This window comes from Galeopterus variegatus, unplaced genomic scaffold (assembly GCF_000696425.1).
Source record: "Galeopterus variegatus unplaced genomic scaffold, G_variegatus-3.0.2 Scaffold157, whole genome shotgun sequence".
Lineage (NCBI taxonomy): Eukaryota > Metazoa > Chordata > Mammalia > Dermoptera > Cynocephalidae > Galeopterus > Galeopterus variegatus.
In genome coordinates this window covers 530505-551690 of record NW_007726268.1, presented here as the reverse complement: position 1 = coordinate 551690, position 21186 = coordinate 530505, and the positions used below count along the sequence as shown (strand labels likewise).

At 42.1% G+C, this 21186-nt stretch overlaps 1 protein-coding gene across 2 annotated transcripts; it reads left to right on the top strand.

Annotated features, from left to right (window-relative positions):
• The first annotated feature begins 10932 nt into the window (after window positions 1–10932).
• On the top strand, window positions 10933–20663 carry SLMO2 (slowmo homolog 2 (Drosophila)). 2 transcript variants are annotated; one of them, XM_008593288.1, is made up of 6 exons: window positions 10933–11062; window positions 14570–14738; window positions 16189–16278; window positions 17243–17313; window positions 17432–17534; window positions 18907–20663. In XM_008593288.1, exons 1-6 carry the CDS (start codon window positions 11031–11033, stop codon window positions 19024–19026), a joined length of 585 nt encoding a protein of 194 aa, XP_008591510.1. In that variant the 5' UTR covers window positions 10933–11030; the 3' UTR covers window positions 19027–20663. The 2 variants fall into 2 exon arrangements, with proteins under 2 accessions (XP_008591510.1, XP_008591503.1); XM_008593281.1 differs by having other exon boundaries at window positions 17411–17534.
• Window positions 20664–21186: the final 523 nt, after the last annotated feature.

Here is a 21186-nt window from a genome sequence, read left to right as displayed (position 1 = left end):
GAAATATCCTTTCCCTAAAGGTCACTATTACTCTTGTTACAATTGTAGTATTAGTGTCCACATGGACTATTAAAATATCACTTCCATTTTTCCCCAGTACTTTCTCACCTATTCTGTTGGAAATTTTGTCCTGAGTAAATGATGAGCACAATTTAAACTCTTCTCCATATAGCACCAATTTCTCAAAAATGTCACCCTTACCGTTAACAACTATAATAAATAGCAATATTAAATTAACTCTTATTAAAACCCATTTTTGTAACTAGTGGTGTCTGGTAGTGAATAATAAAAATTTGTGGGGGTAGAGAGTGGGAAAAGGAACATGGAGGAGATAGTAATCAGGATGAAGGGCTATAAGATTAATAAATAAACACTATTCTTTATTAATATTAGAACTTCCAGCATTGGTGCACCCCCTACTGACTAAAGTCCAAATAAGGCTCTTTTAAAATATCATTTAATGCATATCATAAAAATAAATCAACCACGTTACTTAGGAAGGCTCTTTATTAACTTTCTTCCTAGGAGACTTTGCTCGATCTTCATTAGCTGTAGAGTAACACCACAACTCAATAGCATGTAACTCAAAGCCACTCAACATCTGAAAGAAATCTCTTTATTATCTAGCAGACATTTACTAAGCACCTAATAGGAACTTGGGAGTATATAAAGATGAGCAACACAGAGTCCCTACATCTTAAATTCTCATGAGGGAGATGGACCACTACGCAAGATCTTCTCAACCTCACCTCTTCCTGCTCCTCCTATGCGCCCCACCTCAGCCATGCCAGCACACTCTACAGTCCCCAAACTGACCTCCCAGTGCACTTTCACAAAGCCATACCCTTCTTTCTAGAACTCTCCCACTCCTCTTCCCTCCCCTTGAAACACTACTTCTGTTCCTTCATGATCCAACTAGTGAATCATTTGTTGAACATTTAATGTTTTTCCAACTTTACATAATTAAAATAATTCTGTGATTTAGATCTTTGTCCAAATTTCTGAATATTTTGTTAGGGTAGATTCTTGCGTTGGGAATCATAAGGACAAAAGGGAATGTTTAAGACTCTTCACAGATATTGCTAAATTGCTCTCCAGAAAGATTGTACCAATTTATACTTTCAATAGAAGTATGAAAGTACCTATTTCTCTTTGCACTCAGCAATTTCGAATGAGTTGTATTTTGATTTGCTAATTTGATAGGCCAAAAATGATATACTGTTTTAATTTGCACTTATTTGATCCCCAGTACGATGGAGCATTTTTTCACATCTATTAACCATTTGCACTTATTTGCCAACTGTCTGCTCATGGTTTTTTTTTTTTTTTTTGTAAAGCGTTTTAGTAAGTTTTTAATGGCTTACATGAGTTTTTATATACTAAGAAAATTAACTCTAATCCACCATGTTCAGGGTATTTTCATAGTATATTTTCCTTTTAATGATGTTTCTGATGTTTTCTGTATTTGTGAATTTATCCTACTTATGCAGTTAAATCCGTATAGGCAGATTTTTTTCTTTAGTTAATCTAGAATTGATTTACATGTATAGCTGAGATAATCCAACTTTCTTTTTTACCAAATACTTAAATGACTGTCCCAGAACCATTTATTTACTAATCTATCCTTTCCCTTTGAGTTTTAAATGCCAATTTAAATCAAATGCTAAAGTGTCATACACATTAAGGTTGATTTTAAGGCTATCCTGTTCTTTCTACCCATTTTTGCCCAGTATCACCCTATTTTAGCTACTATAGTGCATAATATATTGTAATATCTGGTAGATCAAATTTTCCTCTTTGCCTTTTCAAAACTTTCTTGACTGTTCTCACCTCTTTATTCTTCCAAATGAACATTAGAATCACTTTGTCAGGCTCCAAAAGCATCCTCCTGGGATTTTGATTGGGATTTCGTTAAACTAATTTAGGGAGAATTGACAACATCAAAACATTCAGTCTTCCTGCCCAGGAGCATGGTATAGCTTCTTTCATTCAAATTTCCTGTTTTATTCAGAAAAATTTTGTGATTCTCTTCATTTGTATTCTGCACATCTCTTGCTAAGATTTATTCCTAGATATTTCATATTTTGAGTTATTTTGAATGGAATTTTTCATTATTGCTTATAAGCAATCATTGTTGGCATAAAAGAAAGCTATTGATGTTTTTATTTTTCAATTAATTTTGCATAAAATTTAAAAGATTTTACATCAACTTTTGAAATAAATCACAATTACCCAAAGTAGAGTTTTAATAGATATACAACCAATGCTGAGCGCAGATTAACACTGCTGAAAATGTAAATACCAGAGATATTTTTGCTGAAGATACCAGTTTGCTGATGTAAATAATGAAAGCTATTTGAGGATCTCATCTTATTCGGAATTATATTCAATGCCATTTGGAGAAATGAGAAACCACTGAAATTACTTCTAAAGGCAGGCTCTTTCTGCGTTATTACTCCAGTGAATAGATAACACACAAAAGGAAGTAGACTAGATTTGTAGATTATGGTCTTACTTCAATGCATTCCAAAGATTCTCAACACATGGGTTCTACTGACTCTGTTTCCTTGTCTTCAAGGTGTCTGAAGTGTTCGGAAGAAAGGTCTATATGAATTTAAAATTCCATGATGGTATATCAGCTTGCAAGTGCTCATTAACATTTTCATTGCTGTAAACATAATGCACAGTCCTTAAAAGGGGATGTTTTCTGTTAGAGCTTATGCATCGCTTTGCAGTCCTAGCTCTTAAGAAACTGTCTTACTTTCCTCTCTTTCTTGGTGGTTTTAGTATATGCATTTGTCAAATATTTCGTTGATGAAAAATGGAAGTGGAAGGAGCAGGGTGAATTTTGGTACATTTCGACACTAAACAAACTTGCAGCACACAAATAAAGCAATATGCCAGGGCTGGCTGGTTACTTTCTAATCAATCATTCAGTTACTTTTTCTAATAGGGCCACGCACTGATTTACTAAGGACATATGGCTCAGCAATTTGTCGGCCTTAGGCCCAAGCAAACAGCTGTTCTCTCAAATGAAGGCAGTTTGGGCTACAGGCACATGCCTCCTTGCAGACCTGCTGTGAGCTGCCAGCTGGGTGCACACCCTTGCTTCTCTCTGCTCTGGTCTCTGTAGACATGGCCTTGTGACCCACAGAGCTGGTGGGGCATTGCTCAGACTTAGGCACCTGCCAATTCTCTCCTTGTACCCTTGTGTTCTTTCTGGATTTGGGGCCTTCATGTTATGCCTTGCACCTTCCAGTGACTGTCCAGGTTCTTTAACTGTCCACATTCTTATTGCCCCCATTGATAAAGAAGGCATGATGTTTTTGAAGGCAAGGGCTGGCTTGCTTTCTACCAATTCCTTTATTCACTCAACAAATGCTTATTAAGCAGCTATTATGTGCCTGGCACTGTGCTGAATTGACCTGTGAATGAGACAGACTATTTCTCTGGAGATGACAGTGTAGTATTCTTTCTGTCCATGTTCTGTCTCTCACCAGAACTAAGAAAATCAAACCCTGGATTCCTCCAGCCTTCCAGATCCTTCTGATCCTAAGTTTTGTTTGCTTCACAGTCTGGAATGTTACCAGTTTGCATCATACTTCATGGGAAAAAAATCTCTTAGCGAATTTCCAACATCATGCTGGAGCACTTAAATGTGAATAGGCCTTCCTTTTTTTCCTTCAACCGAGAAGCTTTCAAAATGCTAGGAAGGACATGCTTCTTTGTGTGTTTTGTTTGCTTGGAGGGCACAAGAACATATGAAGGGAATGAAGTGGACATCACTGTGTCACCTCTTCCTAAAAGTTCTCTGCCATGACACTCAGATGTACAAAGGCTGTGCCTACACATTGCCAGAGAGGCTGGTCATCCAATTTTCTGTTTTTTGTTTTGGATGCCAATTACCCAGGTTAGCCTTTCTTTCACTGAAATGGCTGAATCAACTAATTTGGACAGATGGCAATGGAAAAAGCAAAGGACTCCCAGATGAGGAGAGGAGAGGCTACCTGCCAGGGCCACAGGTGCCTGTTGTGCCATACTTGTTGACTTCCAGGGCTTTGGAAAAGAACCCCTGAATATTCCTCTTGGGGCCATATTTGAGAACTTTCTGTCCACAAGATGTTCAGCTCCTTGCTGTACTCCAGAGCATCATGCCATTCTTCTGTACTGGGGGCTCAGAGTCTTGATGATGAAATAAAGTATTTTTTTTTAAGAGCCAGGTCAGTTATTACAAGATGATTCATGACAAACAACTGACTTTCCCTCCAACCTTTCACTCTTTTGTGCTTGTTTTTAATACAATTTTTTAGAGGTACTTAAAATGTCACACTTCTGTAGAATGGACCTTTAGGAAGACCATGATAAAGCAAAATGCTAACTCTACCTCAAATTCTGTGAATAGAATCCATGGAGCATTTATTGCACTTGCACTTATGTTCAGAACTTTGTCAGGCCGGCCCGGTGGCGTACTGCTGTGGTGCGCTGCTTGAGAAGCACGGCGGCGCTCCCGCCGGGGGTTCGGATCCCACATACAGACCGGTTCCCGCTCACTGGCTGGGCGAGGTGCGGGTGCAGCACCGAGGTTTGCGATCCCGTTGCCGGTCCCGGTCTGGTACGGGCGCGACACTGAGGATTGCCATCCGTTGCCGGACACGGAAAAAAAGACAAAACCGAGGTTTGCGATCCTGTTGCCGGTCCCGGTCCGGTACGGGCGCGACACTGAGGGTTGCCATCCATTGCCGGACACGGAAAAAAAGACAAAGAAATCATGCAAGCAAAAAAAAAAAAACAGAACTTTGTAACACACTCACCTTCTCACAGAATGAATAAGGGTGGCCCAGAGGGTCACACTCTGATTTTAAGCAATTGTGCTCTGCTGTCCCTGGCCTTGCCCTCTGGAACCTGGGAAATGGAGCACAGTACACAAGTTGTGGGTTGTCATGTCGCCGCTTGTTCCCTGCACCATCACCTGGCAATGAGAGACTAAGGCAAGGAATTGGACAGGAGAGGGTACAACATCTCTTTGCCTCCATTTTCTAGCTGTAAAACCCCAGTAACGGTCCCTACTTCCTTTCTTTCCAAGATGTCACACTGGCAAATGAAAATATATGTGGCATGTTCTGGGATGCTTTGGAGAAAGACAAGGTATTTATTAATCCCAGAATATGGCCCAGGCACTCATTATTGAATGGGTTGGGCCCCAGGGGTTTGATTCTTTGAAAGTGTAGGCCACTGAACAACTTTCAGGAAGTGGATTGTGGCTTTAATTATTTTCTCCCTTGGTGTTCACACTGTTGGCCACTGAAATTCTAGATCCAAATTGCTCTATCAAGATACAGTTGAATCTTCAATCACTAATGGGAATGAAATTGAATTTGACTCCAGATTCTTGTTAAATTAGAAGTGAGGTAAGACTTCTGAAATGGGGAGGTCCCCCTTGCAGAGATGAGTGGGTGGGTTCCACAGCCCAAGGGCGGGTAGGCCCCTGAGCCCCTCTTCATGGTCAAATTCCCCAGGCAAGAGAAACCTTAGAGACATTGAAATCTCAGGTTTGAGCAGTGCTGGCCACTTCTCTTTGGCTTTCCATTCCATAAGGGCCACCTGGGTTGTAAAGTGAAAAGGTAAGAATGTGTCCAAGGGCTTTGCCAGTAGCAGGGCTTCCTAAAAATGTCTCAAACGTCCCCCTCCCCTTCTTCTGCCTCTGCCCTTGCTGTTTCTCACACTAAGTACATGTTGCTTCTTTCTCCCGATTGACCATCCTGTGTAGTCCTCATTCCTGAAGTTTAAGAAAGTCCTCATTTTTGGTATCTAATTGGTGCCCAATAAGCCTACTGAAAGTGGATTTACTTAAAACCAACACCAACATTTCACAGTAAATAATGAAAACCAAAAAGTGTAGCTGAGACTTTATCCTGAAAAATAAAATATAAAATGATGATATAAGTGTGTATGTATGCACATATGTAGTGATATATACATGTATGATGATATATATTTATGTGAGATATATATACACATAACTTAGAGTAAAACTGTAACTCTATGTAAATTAGTATTACACAAAATGAATCAAGTGTTGGTTTTTACCATAATTTTTTTCCTCACCAAACTAAAAAATAGCACTACAATGTTTACATTTTACAGCCCAATCAAAGGGATGGATATCCTCGCAGAAATAGTCAAGGACTTGATTCCTTTTCCCCAGGGTCTCTCTCAATTTTTAGCTATTCAGATCATTACCATGTGACATGCTCTTTCTCTGGGAACCATTCCTTGTCGATTTTCTCTTCTTGAGTGTTAACTGCCTTAATTCTACACAAAGTCAACTACTAGTGGTTTAGTGCATGATGGAAGAGTTCTTGGACATCACTCTCATCAATTTGATAAAATTCTGCACCACTTTCCAGCCATTTTTGATACATTTTTAGCCCCGGACAGCCAGTGGGAGATTTGACCAGCTAACACTTAGGCTGGACAATGAGGATCTGTGGTGGTGTTTTCAGCGGGCACCACATGTATAGGTATTTGGTTCAGTAGTGAATATGTTCAAATTAGCATGATTCTTGCTTCCTGTGCAGCCATACTGCAGGAAGGTTTCCAAAAATGAAGAGTTAGGTAAGGAGGACCCCCATCCATCTAACACAGAAGTCACTACTTTGTACTCATATTGCAGTTGTGAACACACACACACAGCACTTATACGGTGATGTGTCACCATGAGGGCTCTAGAAATGCCTACAGGAACACAAAGGTAGAAACAAGGCATTGTGCTGTGCCAGGGGTGACACATATCCGTGAGACACTCAGGGAGCACAGCATCTGCACAGAATCTCAAGATGTGAATAAGACTCTTCAGGGCAAAAAGAGGAAAGTGCATTCTGGGCCAAGAGAACACCAGGCACAAAGTTCAAGTGCGTGGAAGTGTGGAGCCTGTTGAGAGACAGTGAGTGAATGATGTAGCTATCAGGTTCAGCTGAGTTGGAGAATGCAAAGATGAACAATTAAAGCCAGACAGGTAGACTGGGCCAGATTATAAGAACTTGTCAGCTATGCACCAGAGTTTCTACCTTCTGACACTATTGACATTTGGGGCCAGATCCTGCTTTGTTGTGGGGGGACCGTCACTGTCCTGCACATTATACAGGACTTAGCAGCATCCTGACCCTCTACCCAGTAGAAGCCAGTAGCACCACCACCACCAGTAAAGACAACTGTGTTCATCCATTTGTTATTTATAACAAAATACCTGAAACTGGGTAATTTATAAAGAAATAGAATTTATTTCTTACACATTTGGAGGCTAGGAAGTTCACAGTACAGGGAACAGGTCTGGTGAGGGCCTTCTTGAGGGTGGTGACTCTCTATAGCAAGGCAGGATGTCTCACGGTGAATGGGCTAAGCAAGGGAAAACTAACCTCCTCATTGTTCTCTTTTTAAAGCCATCAGAACCATGTCTATGACCACCCATTAAACAACCAATGGATCAATTCATTCACAGGGATACAGTCCACACAATCACCTCTAAAAGGCCCCACCTTTCAATTACCATAATAGGATTCCCCACCCTCTTAACGCTGTTACAATGCGTATTAAGTTTCTGATATATAAACTTTGGAGGACACATTTGACCCATAGCAACAACCAACCTTGTCTCCAGACTGCCCAATATCCCCCAGAGGAAATCACCCCTGGTCGAGAACCACTGGGGCTGTGTAAGCTCCATGAGGCTGGGGTGACCTGGAATAGATAATCAGTGGCTATTCGTGCAATGAATAAATGAAGGGAGCAAAGTCAAAAAGATTTCACAGCACTCCCTGAGTCGAGAAGGAATACAAGGAGTATTAATCACAATACAAGCCATTTTGAAGAAGGAAGGGAAGTTGAAGGAGTTCACAGTGAATTCAAAGATAAAGGCCATTGCTGAGAGGTTCAGAGGAAAGGGTGGTTTAGAGTTTGAGAACAGATGAGTCCAAAGAGCAGTTGTGTGGTTTGGAAATCCCCCCAAAGCAGGACACCTCCACTTCTGGAGTATGTGAAAAGATGTTAAGGAGCCCACAGGGCTTACAGTTTCATTTTAAGAGTTATGTATTGAGCAAGTATCAGGAAAAGAAATACTGGTTTTCTATGGACAGTAATTATATAAAGTTTCATTTAAAGTATATTTGTAAAGAAGCTGATTCTGAGAAAAACACTCTATTTTCTCCTCCTATACTCTCGCAACACATATGCACTTCTGACACCAGATGTGTGGGGCTTCTCCCCACATGCCAACTCCTGCTCCCAGCCCCTCAGCCAAATCCTCCTCTGTGGTCCAGGAGGATGCCCTGCCCACCATCTTCCACGATGACTGAAAGGCTACACTTCACAGTCCTGGGTCTCTTGGCTCTGAACACACAACTCTCCCTTTAAACAATCTCTAGATATTTCTTGCCTTGTTTTGGCTCTCCAGCCAGTTGTGAAGTTCCTTGCAGGTAGGAGTCATATCTGTGTTCTTCCTCCCAGGCACAGGGCTGGGCAGGAGATCCCAACAGGAAGGGTGTGGGTGGAGATGTGTGTCATCCCTGGGGTGAGAACCATAAGAGCCAGTCACCTCGTTAATTTCAAATCAAGTTAATGACCTACTAATGACTTCATTTTGGTAAGAGGCAATGTCAGTAACACAGTGCTTAGGTATCTAAAAACCATTAATTTGCTTCCTCTGTGTCTCTTAAGTAAGTCTCCAGGAGATAATATATGTAAAGCTTGTGCTCTCCAAATCCAAGTAAGAGGTGGTATTATTTCCATCTTGGACACACCAAAAGATGGTTGAGTCCCGGATCTCCATCCTTCCATGCCCACCTTCACATTGCTCCAGATGTAGTAAGTAAAATCAATAGACTGATACGGTGTGTGGGAGGCTGGGGGGACATGTGTCATTTAATTTCACGACTTTAAAAAACAGAAATCTTGAACTAGGGAGCAGAATAATATTCTCTAAAATAAATAGGATAGGAATGTTGGGTGGTGAACAGATTCACGGAGCTCCGAGAACAGCAGGGACAGGCTGTTCTGTGCTGATGGTTCCTGAACCATGTTTTTAACATCCAGCGACGTTAACTTCGCATCTTAATCAAGGCTGAGGCACTCTCAGCAGCCCTGAAAGCATTACCTCCCCAAGAAATCACTCAAAGTACTGTAGGTTTAAAAAAAAAAAAATTCTAGGTACCACAAATTGCACTTAGCAACTATCCAACCATATTATTTCCTTCCTGTCTAATGTAATTTTTGTTTTTTTACATAAAGGATTTGACTATTTTAAAAAATTATCCTCTCTCCTAAATTAACCTGGCTTTTATTTGTTTTTAACAATCAAACAAGCTAAGAACGAGAAGGAGGCGGTACTTCTAACTAGCTCTTAAATAACCAGATGTAAATTTCCTCCATAACCTTCATTTAAAACGGCAACTTACTCTGTTAGGAGGTACAAGGTTATGGCGAGTGTGGGTTGGAAGCCTAACCCTAAGCCAGGCACTTTGTCCACTGGACACGGCTCATCTCTGGATGAAACCCACATGCCATCCCCTCCCACCTCCTCACTTGGCCATTCATTCATTTATGCAACAGGTCATTATTATGTAGGTAAAGGGGCTCGTTGAACACAGTCCAGCAGGCCAGAACCTCGCCCTCATTTCATTAATAAATTCACTCCAGAAATAATCGTCGATTATTTTATTTTTCAATAAATAATCATTGAGCCTTCACTCCATAGGAGGCACCGAGAATCGCCCCTGAGCAAGACAGGCAAGGGCCTTGCCTTCAAGGACTTAACTCCAGGGGAAGTTAAATAAACAAGGTGATTTCAGAGAGTGACAAGTGCTAAGAAAAACGCCACAGGATGTTGTGATGGAGGAGCTAAGGCTGGGAGGATCTGCTGAGAAAGGGTGACGAGGAAAGGCCTCTGAGGGTGACAGTCGAGCTAAGACCCATCCCATGAACACGGGCCTCGAAGCTCGTCCATCCCTCCCCTCCAGCACCCGTGCTTCCGACTGCACCCCCCACGCCGGCCGGTGCTAGCTTCTGCGAGTCCGTGCGTCTTGTCCCACTGGGTCCTAACCCCTGGGAGGACCAGGGAGCGAGCACCAGCCGAGTGACAGGTTGGCTGGTTCACTGTGGACCCGCCACGGCCCGGGTCGAGGCAGGAGGTGGGAGGGACTTTCCAATAGAGCGCCTGGAAAGTGTGCTCAAGTGAACACCACGAGGATTATCCGCGTTACTGGACCGACCGGATCCGTGCACAGGCCTCGCTGTGCCAGGCGAGAACGCGGAAGGGCAGGCCGGGAAACATGCCACCGGCGGCCACCTCCGGAGCCCGACAGCACTCTACCCCGCCCAGCGCAGCCGGCGACGCTCGCCGCGCCTGCGCAGCACGGCGCCGCCCCGGCAGCCCCGAGCGTCGACCCCAGCACTGCGCCGGCGCGCTGCGTCTGGCGCTAAGGGGCGGGGCTTCTTTGCGCCGCGCGCAAGACTGGGGCAAAATCTGGGCCGGGATAGGGCGTGGGGCAGCGCGTCGGGACGTCCCTCGCGTCGGATCCGACGGCGCCTGCGCGCGGCGCGGCCGGCCGGGGTGCTGGGGGTGGGGGTAGGGTTGGCCTCTTCACCTCATTGTCCCTTAGCGCCGCCCGGACATCTCGCGGGCTGCCAGCACCTCCGGAGCCCGCCAGCACTCTACCCCGCCCAGCGCAGCCGGCGACGCTCGCCGCGCCTGCGCAGCACGGCGCCGCCCCGGCAGCCCCGAGCGTCGACCCCAGCACTGCGCCGGCGCGCTGCGTCTGGCGCTAAGGGGCGGGGCTTCTTTGCGCCGCGCGCAAGACTGGGGCAAAATCTGGGCCGGGATAGGGCGTGGGGCAGCGCGTCGGGACGTCCCTCGCGTCGGATCCGACGGCGCCTGCGCGCGGCGCGGCCGGCCGGGGTGCTGGGGGTGGGGGTAGGGTTGGCCTCTTCACCTCATTGTCCCTTAGCGCCGCCCGGACATCTCGCGGGCTGCCAGCACCATGAAGATCTGGACTTCGGAGCACGTCTTTGAGTAAGTTTGAGGCGCGAGGGCAACTGCGGGGCGGGCGGGTAGGTCGGGCCCGGAGCGATGGCGGGGCCGAGGTGGCCCTCTGGAAGCTTCCAGGCGTCGGGCCTGGTGAGGAGAGCCGAACCTGAGCCCCACGGGCTGCCGGAGGCGGGCTCAAGGTCACGACTTCGGGGCGCCCGACCTGCCGGGAGGGTGGCCAGAGCCGGGGCCACTTCCGGCCTGCCCCCCCGGGAGGCGGCCTCGGGTGCCCGCGGCCTCCTGGGGTCGTGGGGGCGTCGCGGAGCACGAGGTCCTTGACAGCACTCAAGGGGGTTGCCACATCCGACCTTGCAAAACTCTGCTGGGACGTGGACCCGAGGATCCCGGGAGGGAGGCGTGGGTTTTCTCAAGTGTAGTTGCTTGGCCCCTGTTTGGGTGGAGTTTCTTACCTCAGAATGCAAGTTTCGGGTGAACTCGGGCTACTGGGACCTAAGGAACAGAGCCTTGCGCCTTAGCTCTGGATCTAGCAAGCTTGTGACCTTGGGTTACTCGTTTTCATCGGAGAGATGGAGGATGAGGGTAACATCCAGGGCCTCCCAGTGCAAGATGTCTTTGGGGCCACGTCCAGTACCATATTTTTGGTTCGTGTGAAATACGAGGGCACATCAAAAAGTTCATGGAAAGATTTGTATTATCTTTTGGTTGTATTTTTCCATGAACTTTTTGAAGGACTCTGGTATTTAGTAACAAAAGGAGACCTTGGGCTGGCCAGTTAGCTCAGTTGGTTGGAAAATAGTTCTACCAGTTGGAAGGTGGGAATTAAATTCTCTTCCGGTTCCATGATTCCACACAAAATAACCAGGAGTATAAGCAGCTATATCCTTTTTTGCCTAAATGGCTTATTTGTTATGCCAGCACTGTTTATTGACTAATTCGTCTTCCTCTCACTGATTTAAAGTGCCACCCTTGTCCTAAACACTGTTGTGATTCATATTTGAATCTATTTCTAAACTATCTGCACTATTTCAATGGTCTTGCTGTTGTTGCCATATTGTTTTAGTTATGATATCTTTGCAGTGTATTTTAGTTTAGCCATTTGCATTTTTAAAAGTGTTTCTGAGGAGGATTTTTTTTTAAAAATTTTTTTCCCTATGGAAAGATCTGTTATCTTTTATTATCTTTTATTTTATTGAAATATAATTGATTATACATATGTGTAGGGTACAGAGCAGACTGTCAGTATTTATGCACAATATTTGGTGATCAAATCAGGATAATTAGTATATTCATCATTACAAAGTAGTCATTTTCTGTGTCCATTGACCAATTACTCCCTAACCCCGTCACCCCTTCCCCCTTTCTCACCTCTAGTAACCACAGTTCTGTTTTCTCCTTCTGAAATTTCAACTGCTACTATGATTGATCTTTCTTTTTTTGTTTCTTTCTTTTTTAGCTTCCACACTCATCAGTGAGGGCATGTGGCATTTCTGTTTCTGTGCCTGGCTTATTTTACTTAACATAATTTTCTCCAAACTCATCTGTGTTGCTGTGAATGGCAGAATTTTATTCTTTTTTATGGCTGAGTAATATTCCAGTGTATATATGTGCCATATTTTCTTTATCCAGTTATCTGTGGATGGACATTAAGGTTGGTTCTATATTCCAACTATTGTAAATAGAGCCCTGATAACATGGGAGTGCAGGTATCCCTTCAACCTGGTGGTTTCCATTCCTTTGCATATATACCCAGTAGTGGGATTGCTGTTTCATATGGTCGTTCTAGTTGTAGTTGTTTGAGAAACTTTCATGCTGTTTTCCATAATGGCTGTACTAATTTATAGTCCCACCCACAATGTAAAGGAGTTCACCTTACTCTGCATTCTGAGGGCAATTTTTTTTTTTTGTCTTTTGTCTTTTTCCGTGTCCGGCAACGGATCGCAACCCTCAGTGTTGCCCCCGTACCAGACCGGGGACCGGCAACGGGATTGCAACCCTCGGTGTTGCTCCCGCTCCTCCCTCAGCCAGTGAGCGGGAACCAGTCTGTATGTGGGATCCGAACCCTCGGGCGGGAGCGCCTCCGCGCTTCTCAAGCGGCGCACTATCCAGTGCGCCACCGGGCCGGCCCTCTGAGGGCAATTTTAAAAGTTGTCAACATTTTAGGGGCCGTGGCTCACTTGGGAGAGTGTGGTGCTGATAACACCAAGGCCACGGGTTCGGATCATAATACATAAATTAAATGCAGAGATTGAAGAATTGACAGCTTCAGCAAGAGGAAGTATAAGGACACCTATGGCGGCAGCGGCATTTGTAGAGAAATAATGATGAAAGTTGGCAGACAACATCCAGTCCCCCGGGTCTCTCCAAGCTGGCAATATATTTATTATTTTAAAAATACTACTATATTTTAGATAGAATTTTTTTTAATAAGCTGTCGTATAACTTCGTATAATGTATGCTATACGAAGTTATTACGCTCTGGTGATCTGCTGAATCCTGGAAAGTATAGAATATTAGAATCAGAAGGAAGTTTTCCTTCTCCCTAACATTTACAGTTTTTCTAGGGGAAAGTAAGTCCCTAAATGTGTAGTATTTCTGATATTCTTTAACCTGGTCATATTCTTCACTAGACTGTTTTCAGCACCTGGGATGCTTAATTTCAGTCCTGTTCCGGGTTTGAATGTTTCACAAGTTCTTGGCACTGAGTCTCCTTAGAACACTCTTATCTCTGGCTTGTCCCCTACTCCCATCTTTACTCTTCCTGTCTTTTTCTTCCATTTGTCCCTTTCTTTTTTCCTTTCAGTGTAAATGTTCTGTGAAATTCTGCTGTTGGCCTTCCTGTCTTGCATTTTATCTGTGATCTTAATCTCTTTCTTTTTTTGGTCACCGACCTCTTTAAGATTTGATGAAAGCTCTGGGACATTCCTCCTAGAAGACAGTCATATTCAAATAAATGCCGTACATGTCCTGGGAGAAGAAGCCCTGGCCGGCCCCATGTATTCTATATAGGGATGGCTGGTGCGCTCACTGGCTGAGCGTGGTGCAGACCACACTATGTGGAGGGTTGCGATCCCCTTATCGGTCAAAAAAAAAAAGAAGTAGCCCTGATCCATGCTTTCTCCTCAGATAACCTGGGCTATTCGAATGTTGTAATGACAGTTTTTGCTACTTGTTTTAGTAGAACATAATTTTTAAATAGATTTTTAAGAATCATTGGTTTCTCCTAGAAACAAAATTAATGTGAAAGTGAATAATGGTAAGTTGGAAAGATTATTTAAGAAACTATACTGGGATGCTCTATAGGCTGTTTTGATCTTTATATACATCAATTGTATTATAAAGCCTGTGTTCTGGAAAAATACCTAAGTATATACGCATTAAAAATGTAGATCGATCTTCCAAAATCATCAGTCAGTCAGTGATTCAGAAAGTAATTTTTCTGTAGGTAAACTAATGAAACTTACATTGTAAAGAATGACTTGATAGGTTATAAAAGATTGTTTAATTCATATGCATATTTTTTTTCATATGCAGCCACCCATGGGAAACTGTTACAACAGCTGCAATGCAGAAATACCCAAATCCTATGAACCCAAGTGTGGTTGGAGTTGATGTGTTGGACAGACATATAGATCCCTCTGGAAAGTTGCACAGCCATAGACTTCTCAGCACAGAGTGGGGACTGCCTTCCATTGTGAAGTCTGTAAGTGTGTCTTTATTCTCAGAGAAATGTGACTGCTGTAGAGAAGTTTTCTAAACCACATAATAATTTCAAATAGGTTGTGGGAGCTGATTCTGAATGTCATTTTTGCATCAGTTCAAATTGTATTATAATAAACTTGAGTTATGAGTGTATAATGAATTGGAAATATTATTACAGTCTTCATGAAGGCACTCGATAAAACCTTCTGAAGGAAGCTAGCTAATGCTCTGTAATCTAAAAGGAGTTACATTCTGGTTTTCTGCTTTTGCCAGCAACTTGAGACCAATAGTAAGAGTTAGAAGGCGTGGTCTGGTCATGATTATTAGGTGACAGTTGCTGTGGTCAGTGGTGGGTTGTGACATTAAGTAAGGAGTATGTACTCGAACTTGTTCTTGTCACGTTTGTCCCAAGGTCTAGTACTTCTTCCTGTATGTTTAGAAACAAGTCTGTTCAGTTACAAATGAGCAGGCTTTAGTGAGCTCATTTAACCAGCCAGAAACCAGAATGCCATTTTATCATAATGTGAGAAAACTCTGATGTGGTAAGTGATCCAGGCTTCTGCAGAGGGTCTCTTTATGGAAGGTAGGTCCACTCAGAAAACTAAAGTATACGGGGCTGGCCCGGTGGCGCACTGGATAGTGCGCCACTTGGGAAGCGCGGCAGCGCTCCCGCCCGAGGGTTCGGATCCCACATACAGACCGGTTCCCGCTCACTGGCTGAGCGAGGCGCGGGAGCGGCGCTGAGGGTTGCGATCCCGTTGCCGGTCCCCGGTCCGGTGCGGGGGCAACACTGAGGGTTGCGATCCGTTGCCGGACATGGAAAAAGACAAAAGACAAAAAAAAAAAACTAAAGTATACATTTTCTAAAGGAGTGTGCTGATTGCCTCCTTTATACAAACCATAGCATTAGACAGTGGGGACATAATGAGCAGGATCAGGGGATCAGCTTTGGATCATAGCACAGGGAGTGACGCTGAGTGCCGAGGTATGCACCTCCATCTTACGATGGCTGTTTTTCTATGTGGAGAATGAAGCTGCAGCACCCTCTTTCCTGGACTACTCTAGGAAGATAGTGACATACTCTTGAACTCTCCTTTTGCGAGATGCTATGTTTTTCCAAATCTTCTGATTTCCATATCTCAGCTTCAGCGCTTCATTGTTAAACCTTGGCAATTTCAACATTGTGCCTTAGGTTGCATACTTTCTCAGTGGGCTGGTTCCTAATTGCCTCTGGGAAAGGTGGTTATGTCTGGCAGTCTCTTCTCATCCATGATGTGTGAATTCTCTACCTCAACTAGGCCTCCTTTCTGACCTTTGGTTCCTCCTGTTTTTTATGAAACAGATTTTTGGTTCAAGATATTACAACACATTTTTACCTTCAAATAAAATATTGATAAACTTGATAAGAAATCCTTGCTCTTCTGATTACTAATTCTGAATGTTTTACTTAGCTTATTGGTGCAGCAAGAACCAAAACATATGTGCAAGAACATTCTGTAGTTGATCCTGTAGAAAAAACAATGGAACTTAAATCTACTAATGTAAGTTTTGGCTCCCTTTTTCTTTAATTTTGAACTGTTTGGCTTGATATTTTGTTTCTCTTTTAGTTGATATATAGATGAATGTATGTTCTTAAATGTGGTTTAGAAAATTGATATTTACATGCTGTTTTGTCTTTGCCTTATTTATAGCTTCCCTAGCCTCACTACTCTAATGATCCTGCCAATTTCTAGAGGATAGCACTCAATGAAATGAATAGGAATCATGTGCATATTTTTATTATAATTTTCTCAAGGTTAGTTTTAATAAAAATAAGTCAGTGTGGGCCGGCCTGTGGCTCACTTGGGAGAGTGTGGTGCTGATAACACCAAGGACACAGGTTCAGATCCCTATATAGGGATGGCCAGTTAGCTCACTTGGGAGAGTGTGGTGCTGATAACACCAAGGACACAGGTTCAGATCCCTATATAGGGATGGCCAGTTAGCTCACTTGGGAGAGCGTGGTGCTGACAACACCAAGTCAAGGGTTAAGATCCCCTTACCGGTCATCTTTAAAAAAAAAAAAAAAAAAGTAGTCAGTGAATATTGGGATTAAAGTTACATTTATTTATTTATTTTTTTTTTTGTCTTTTTTCCGTGTCCGGCAACGGATCGCAACCCTCAGTGTTGCCCCCGTACCGGACCGGGGACCGGCAATGGGATTGCAAGCCTCGGTGTTGCTCCCGCGCCTCGCTCAGCCAGTGAGCGGGAGCCGGTCTGTATGTGGGATCCGAACCCTCGGATGGGAGCGCCACCGCGCTTCCCAAGCGGCGCACTATCCAGTGCGCCACCAGGCCGGCCCTAAAGTTACATTTATACAGTAGTATCAAAGTGGTTTGTTTGTTGTTGGTTTTATTGTTGTTTTGTACATTTAGATAGTAAGGTTTTGGCTTATATGTTAATTTTTGAAATGTTTTTAGTGTTTGTTTCCAGAATGATTTGGCTTTTATTTTTTCCACTTCATAGATTTCATTTACAAATATGGTTTCAGTAGATGAGAGACTTATATACAAACCACACCCTCAGGACCCAGAAAAGTGAGTAAAAAGTGTTTTAACAAACTTATTCTACAGTGTCTTACTTTTTTTTATTAAATCTTTTTTTCAAAAATGAAAGTTGGCTCATCTGAAGCAGTGTGAATGTGTTTTGTTCCAGAACTATTTTGACTCAAGAAGCAATAATCACTGTGAAAGGAGTCAGCCTCAGCAGTTACCTTGAAGGACTGATGGCAAGTACAATATCTTCAAATGCTAATAAAGTAAGGCTTCTTCTTAATTGTTTCTTATTCCCTGGGTTCATTTCCTGGAAGAGCTTAGTGCTGAGTGTGTGTTTGTCCTTATAAGCTGGCTCTCAGCCACTCTGCAGTAAGAAGTCATAGAGCATTAGCAGTTACTTGCACAGGCTCTGGAGTTAGCACGCCTGGGTTCACATCCAAGCTCTAACTCTTACCTGCCTTTCAACTTTGGGCAATTAAGTTCATCTTTCTGATCCTCATTTTCCCGTCTGTGAAGTGGAAATTGCCCATCCTACAGGGTTAGCATGAAGTAAATGAGATAACACACAGAAAGCGTATGGTGCGGTGGCCCAACATGGAGGAAGTGCTCTATGATGTGTAGCTGCATCATTGTTTAAAGCACTGTGTCTCAACCTTTTTTCATTATCGTCTCCCCGCCAATCCTTTTTAGACATTTTTCTCCTAATTACCACCCCCATGAAGTTAATACATATATATGTGCTTTTTACATAAAAGAGTGAATTTTTCCCCATCTCCCTCAAGAACCAATTTTTACCCCATTGAGAGTGCATGATTTAAAACAAAAGAAATTTAGAGAAAGAAATGCCTAATGCACTGTTTAATGACACTTATTAAGTATAGTCAATCAGCAGTCAGAGATACTCACAGATGCCTTCTCTGTGCCAGGCAGAGTGCTAGGCTAGATAGGGGATGCAGCAGGAAGCAAAACAAATATGGTCCCTGTCCTCATGGAACTAAGAGGAAGGTGACATTAATTATACAACACATCATTAGAAAGGAAAAGTACAGAAAGGTAGGAGAGTGTTTAGTAACCGATGTTTCTGCCAAGTGCTGAAGGGGGAGTAGGTTGGTTGTGAGGGGCATGCCAAGAAGAGCATTCTGTGTGGAGGAGCTGCATGTGCAAAGGCCCTGAGACAGGAAGCGTCAAATGCTTCTCTTCTCATTCCTCAAGGAACTGCATAGAGTGCTAGGCAAAAAGAGGCCAGGAGTGAGTCATGGACCAGATCTCACAGGGCCTTTGTATAGGATTTTGGTTTAAAATGTAGAAAAGAAAGAAAAAGGGGATTGACATTCTCCCAAAAAGGGGACCACTCTAATCATGAAATAAATAAGATATCTTGTTATTTAACTGTGGATTCTTTTGAGAACACCTTTTGCATACAAAATGAAAATCAGTTTATGGATCAAGGCAGTTGCTCAAGGCATTTGATACCGGTAAATAACATTAAGAAAGAAAAAGCAAGGACAAAAAATGGTCTGTCCTTGTGAGGTTTAGTTATAATAATAATGCTCCTTGTTACTTCCTGGTGTGTCGTTTAGTTGATACATGCTTTTGCTTTCTCTGTAACAATAAGTGTATTGGATTTTTTTTAAGGGCCGAGAAGCAATGGAATGGGTAATACATAAATTAAATGCAGAGATTGAAGAATTGACAGCTTCAGCAAGAGGAAGTATAAGGACACCTATGGCGGCAGCGGCATTTGTAGAGAAATAATGATGAAAGTTGGCAGACAACATCCAGTCCCCCGGGTCTCTCCAAGCTGGCAATATATTTATTATTTTAAAAATACTACTATATTTTAGATAGAATTTTTTTTAATAAGCTGAAGTAAGGCTGTGTGACTTTTGATCCAAATAAAGAAATGCAGGGCTTCTAAATAAAAGGGATCTGAAATTACTGTTGTTTGAAATGACTAATTTTGAGGGTTCCAATATTTTTGTGAAAATTTAATTTTTAAAGAAGTACTTGAAAATCGATATTGACGTTGAATCTCTTTAAGGTAGAATTTTAAAGCTTTTCATGCATTGGAACTCTACCTGGCTTTGGACCAACCCTAGAACAAAGCAGAGCCACCTCTTATATACACTGCCCTGCTGCTGTAAAGTTGAACAGCTTGCATGAGAGAACTCACTTTAAAACAAGAAATTATATGGTTTAAATTAATTTGTATAAAATAACTTGCTCTGCTATAAACCACCATAAAAACCACAGTGTTTTGATTTTGTACGTTCATGATATTTTTAGAGTGAAAATTATCACTAAAGTAATATGACTCCAACAAAAATATGATTTATTGTATTAAAGAGTACTGTATTGATTTGCCAAAGTTGTGTAACTTAAGTAAAGTTACTACTTTCCTTGGATTTGTACTTTATGATTCAGTGTGCTGTACTGTGGGCTGGTTATGTTAACGGAAAAAATAAAGTCATTACCTGAGTTTTGCAGAACTCTAAAGTTAAACAGAACAGCTGTTCACATCTTTTGGCATTTCATATTTGCCTAACTTAAAAATTGCCATGTGTTGAAATCATGGTTTTGTAATTGCTAAGGCATATGTCAGGTTATTTGAATATAATTACTTTCTGAAGTAATTGTGACCACAAAACATCTTTTTTACATGAAAAGCTGTACATCATTTGAAATTACTCAAATGATGTCTTGATCTGCAGCATAAACCTCGGGTACTTAATGTTTTTAATAATATGGCACCACTGCAGGAGGTGGGGCAGTGGGGAAGAAAAAAGAGTAATGGGAAGTGGAGGGAGGATTGACCTAAACCAATACTAAGTGAATGGCACTGCAGCTTTTATTTATGAGAAATCCTTATTTTGTATGGCAGAGGGCAGCTGCAAACTTGAAAACAATCCATTAAATGTATTCTGTTTCATGTTTTGTAGCAATTGATTATCAATCACTAAATAATAGTATCTTTGATATTTACAATTTTTGCATACAGTATTTTTGTTAAAAGGTGATTAGCTCTTACCCTTATTTTACAGTGCTTACTGTGACAAACTTCTAGTCAGGTTTTCTATCAAAGAGGACAGTATGTACATAAACCACAGAAGTAGTATAACAAAGATACTATTTAAAAATTAATGTTTTTCTACTTAAAATATTGTTTATCTTAAGATTTCTCAGGACATTTGTAAAAGCAGGTTAAATCTGAAAAGTTTTCTGATTATTTTTGTAACTGGAGATGGTACTTACAACTGAAATAACATTTCAGCTAAACAAAACACATCGCTAAATATTGATACTTGACAAAAAGTTGCCTTGTATAATTTCTGTAAATTATACTTGTTCTGAAAAAGCTGTAATACCCTAATGATAAAAGATTTCTAAACAAATTCTTATCCTTCGTTTGATTTTTTATTTTATTTTGATCATGATAGAATTCTATAAATTTTCATTTTCCAATGCAGTTACCTTTTTAAATAGCTGGTAATTCATGGCTTTTAGCTGTTAAAATATACACACAGAGCAAGCAAATGCATTTAAAAGGAGTAAACTGGAATAAAGTGTTCATGAATGAAACAACACTATTAAGCATCTTATCCTTTTACTATTAAAAATGAACTTATATGAATTAAGAAAAACCTTTTTTGTTAATAAAAACTTCCTTTTAACTATGATGCTTTCCCTGGTTATACTTTCGTTTTAATTATAAAGATGAAAAGCAAAAACTTGTTTTCCTAATAAAACATTAATTGCTGGAGTGCGAGCCGGCGCTGCGTGGCAAGGTTAGAGTTTGCTTCTCTAGATGGGAGACCGGGAGATGAGCATTTTCCAGCCCCTTCCCTAGAATTTTTATTCCTAGTCCTTCCTAGGCCACTGTTATCTTCCCCTCCGACTTGTCACACATCATGGGTC

What these genes read in the sequence shown, in the direction of transcription:
- SLMO2 (XM_008593281.1), top strand. Translation starts at nt 11,031, where the DNA reads ATGAAGATCTGGACTTCGGAGCACGTCTTTGA. An exon ending in TGCCTTCCATTGTGAAGTCT is followed by an intron (nt 14,739 to 16,188) that starts GTAAGTGTGTCT and finishes TGTTTTACTTAG; the next exon opens with CTTATTGGTGCAGCAAGAAC. An exon ending in TGGAACTTAAATCTACTAAT is followed by an intron (nt 16,279 to 17,242) that starts GTAAGTTTTGGC and finishes TCCACTTCATAG; the next exon opens with ATTTCATTTACAAATATGGT.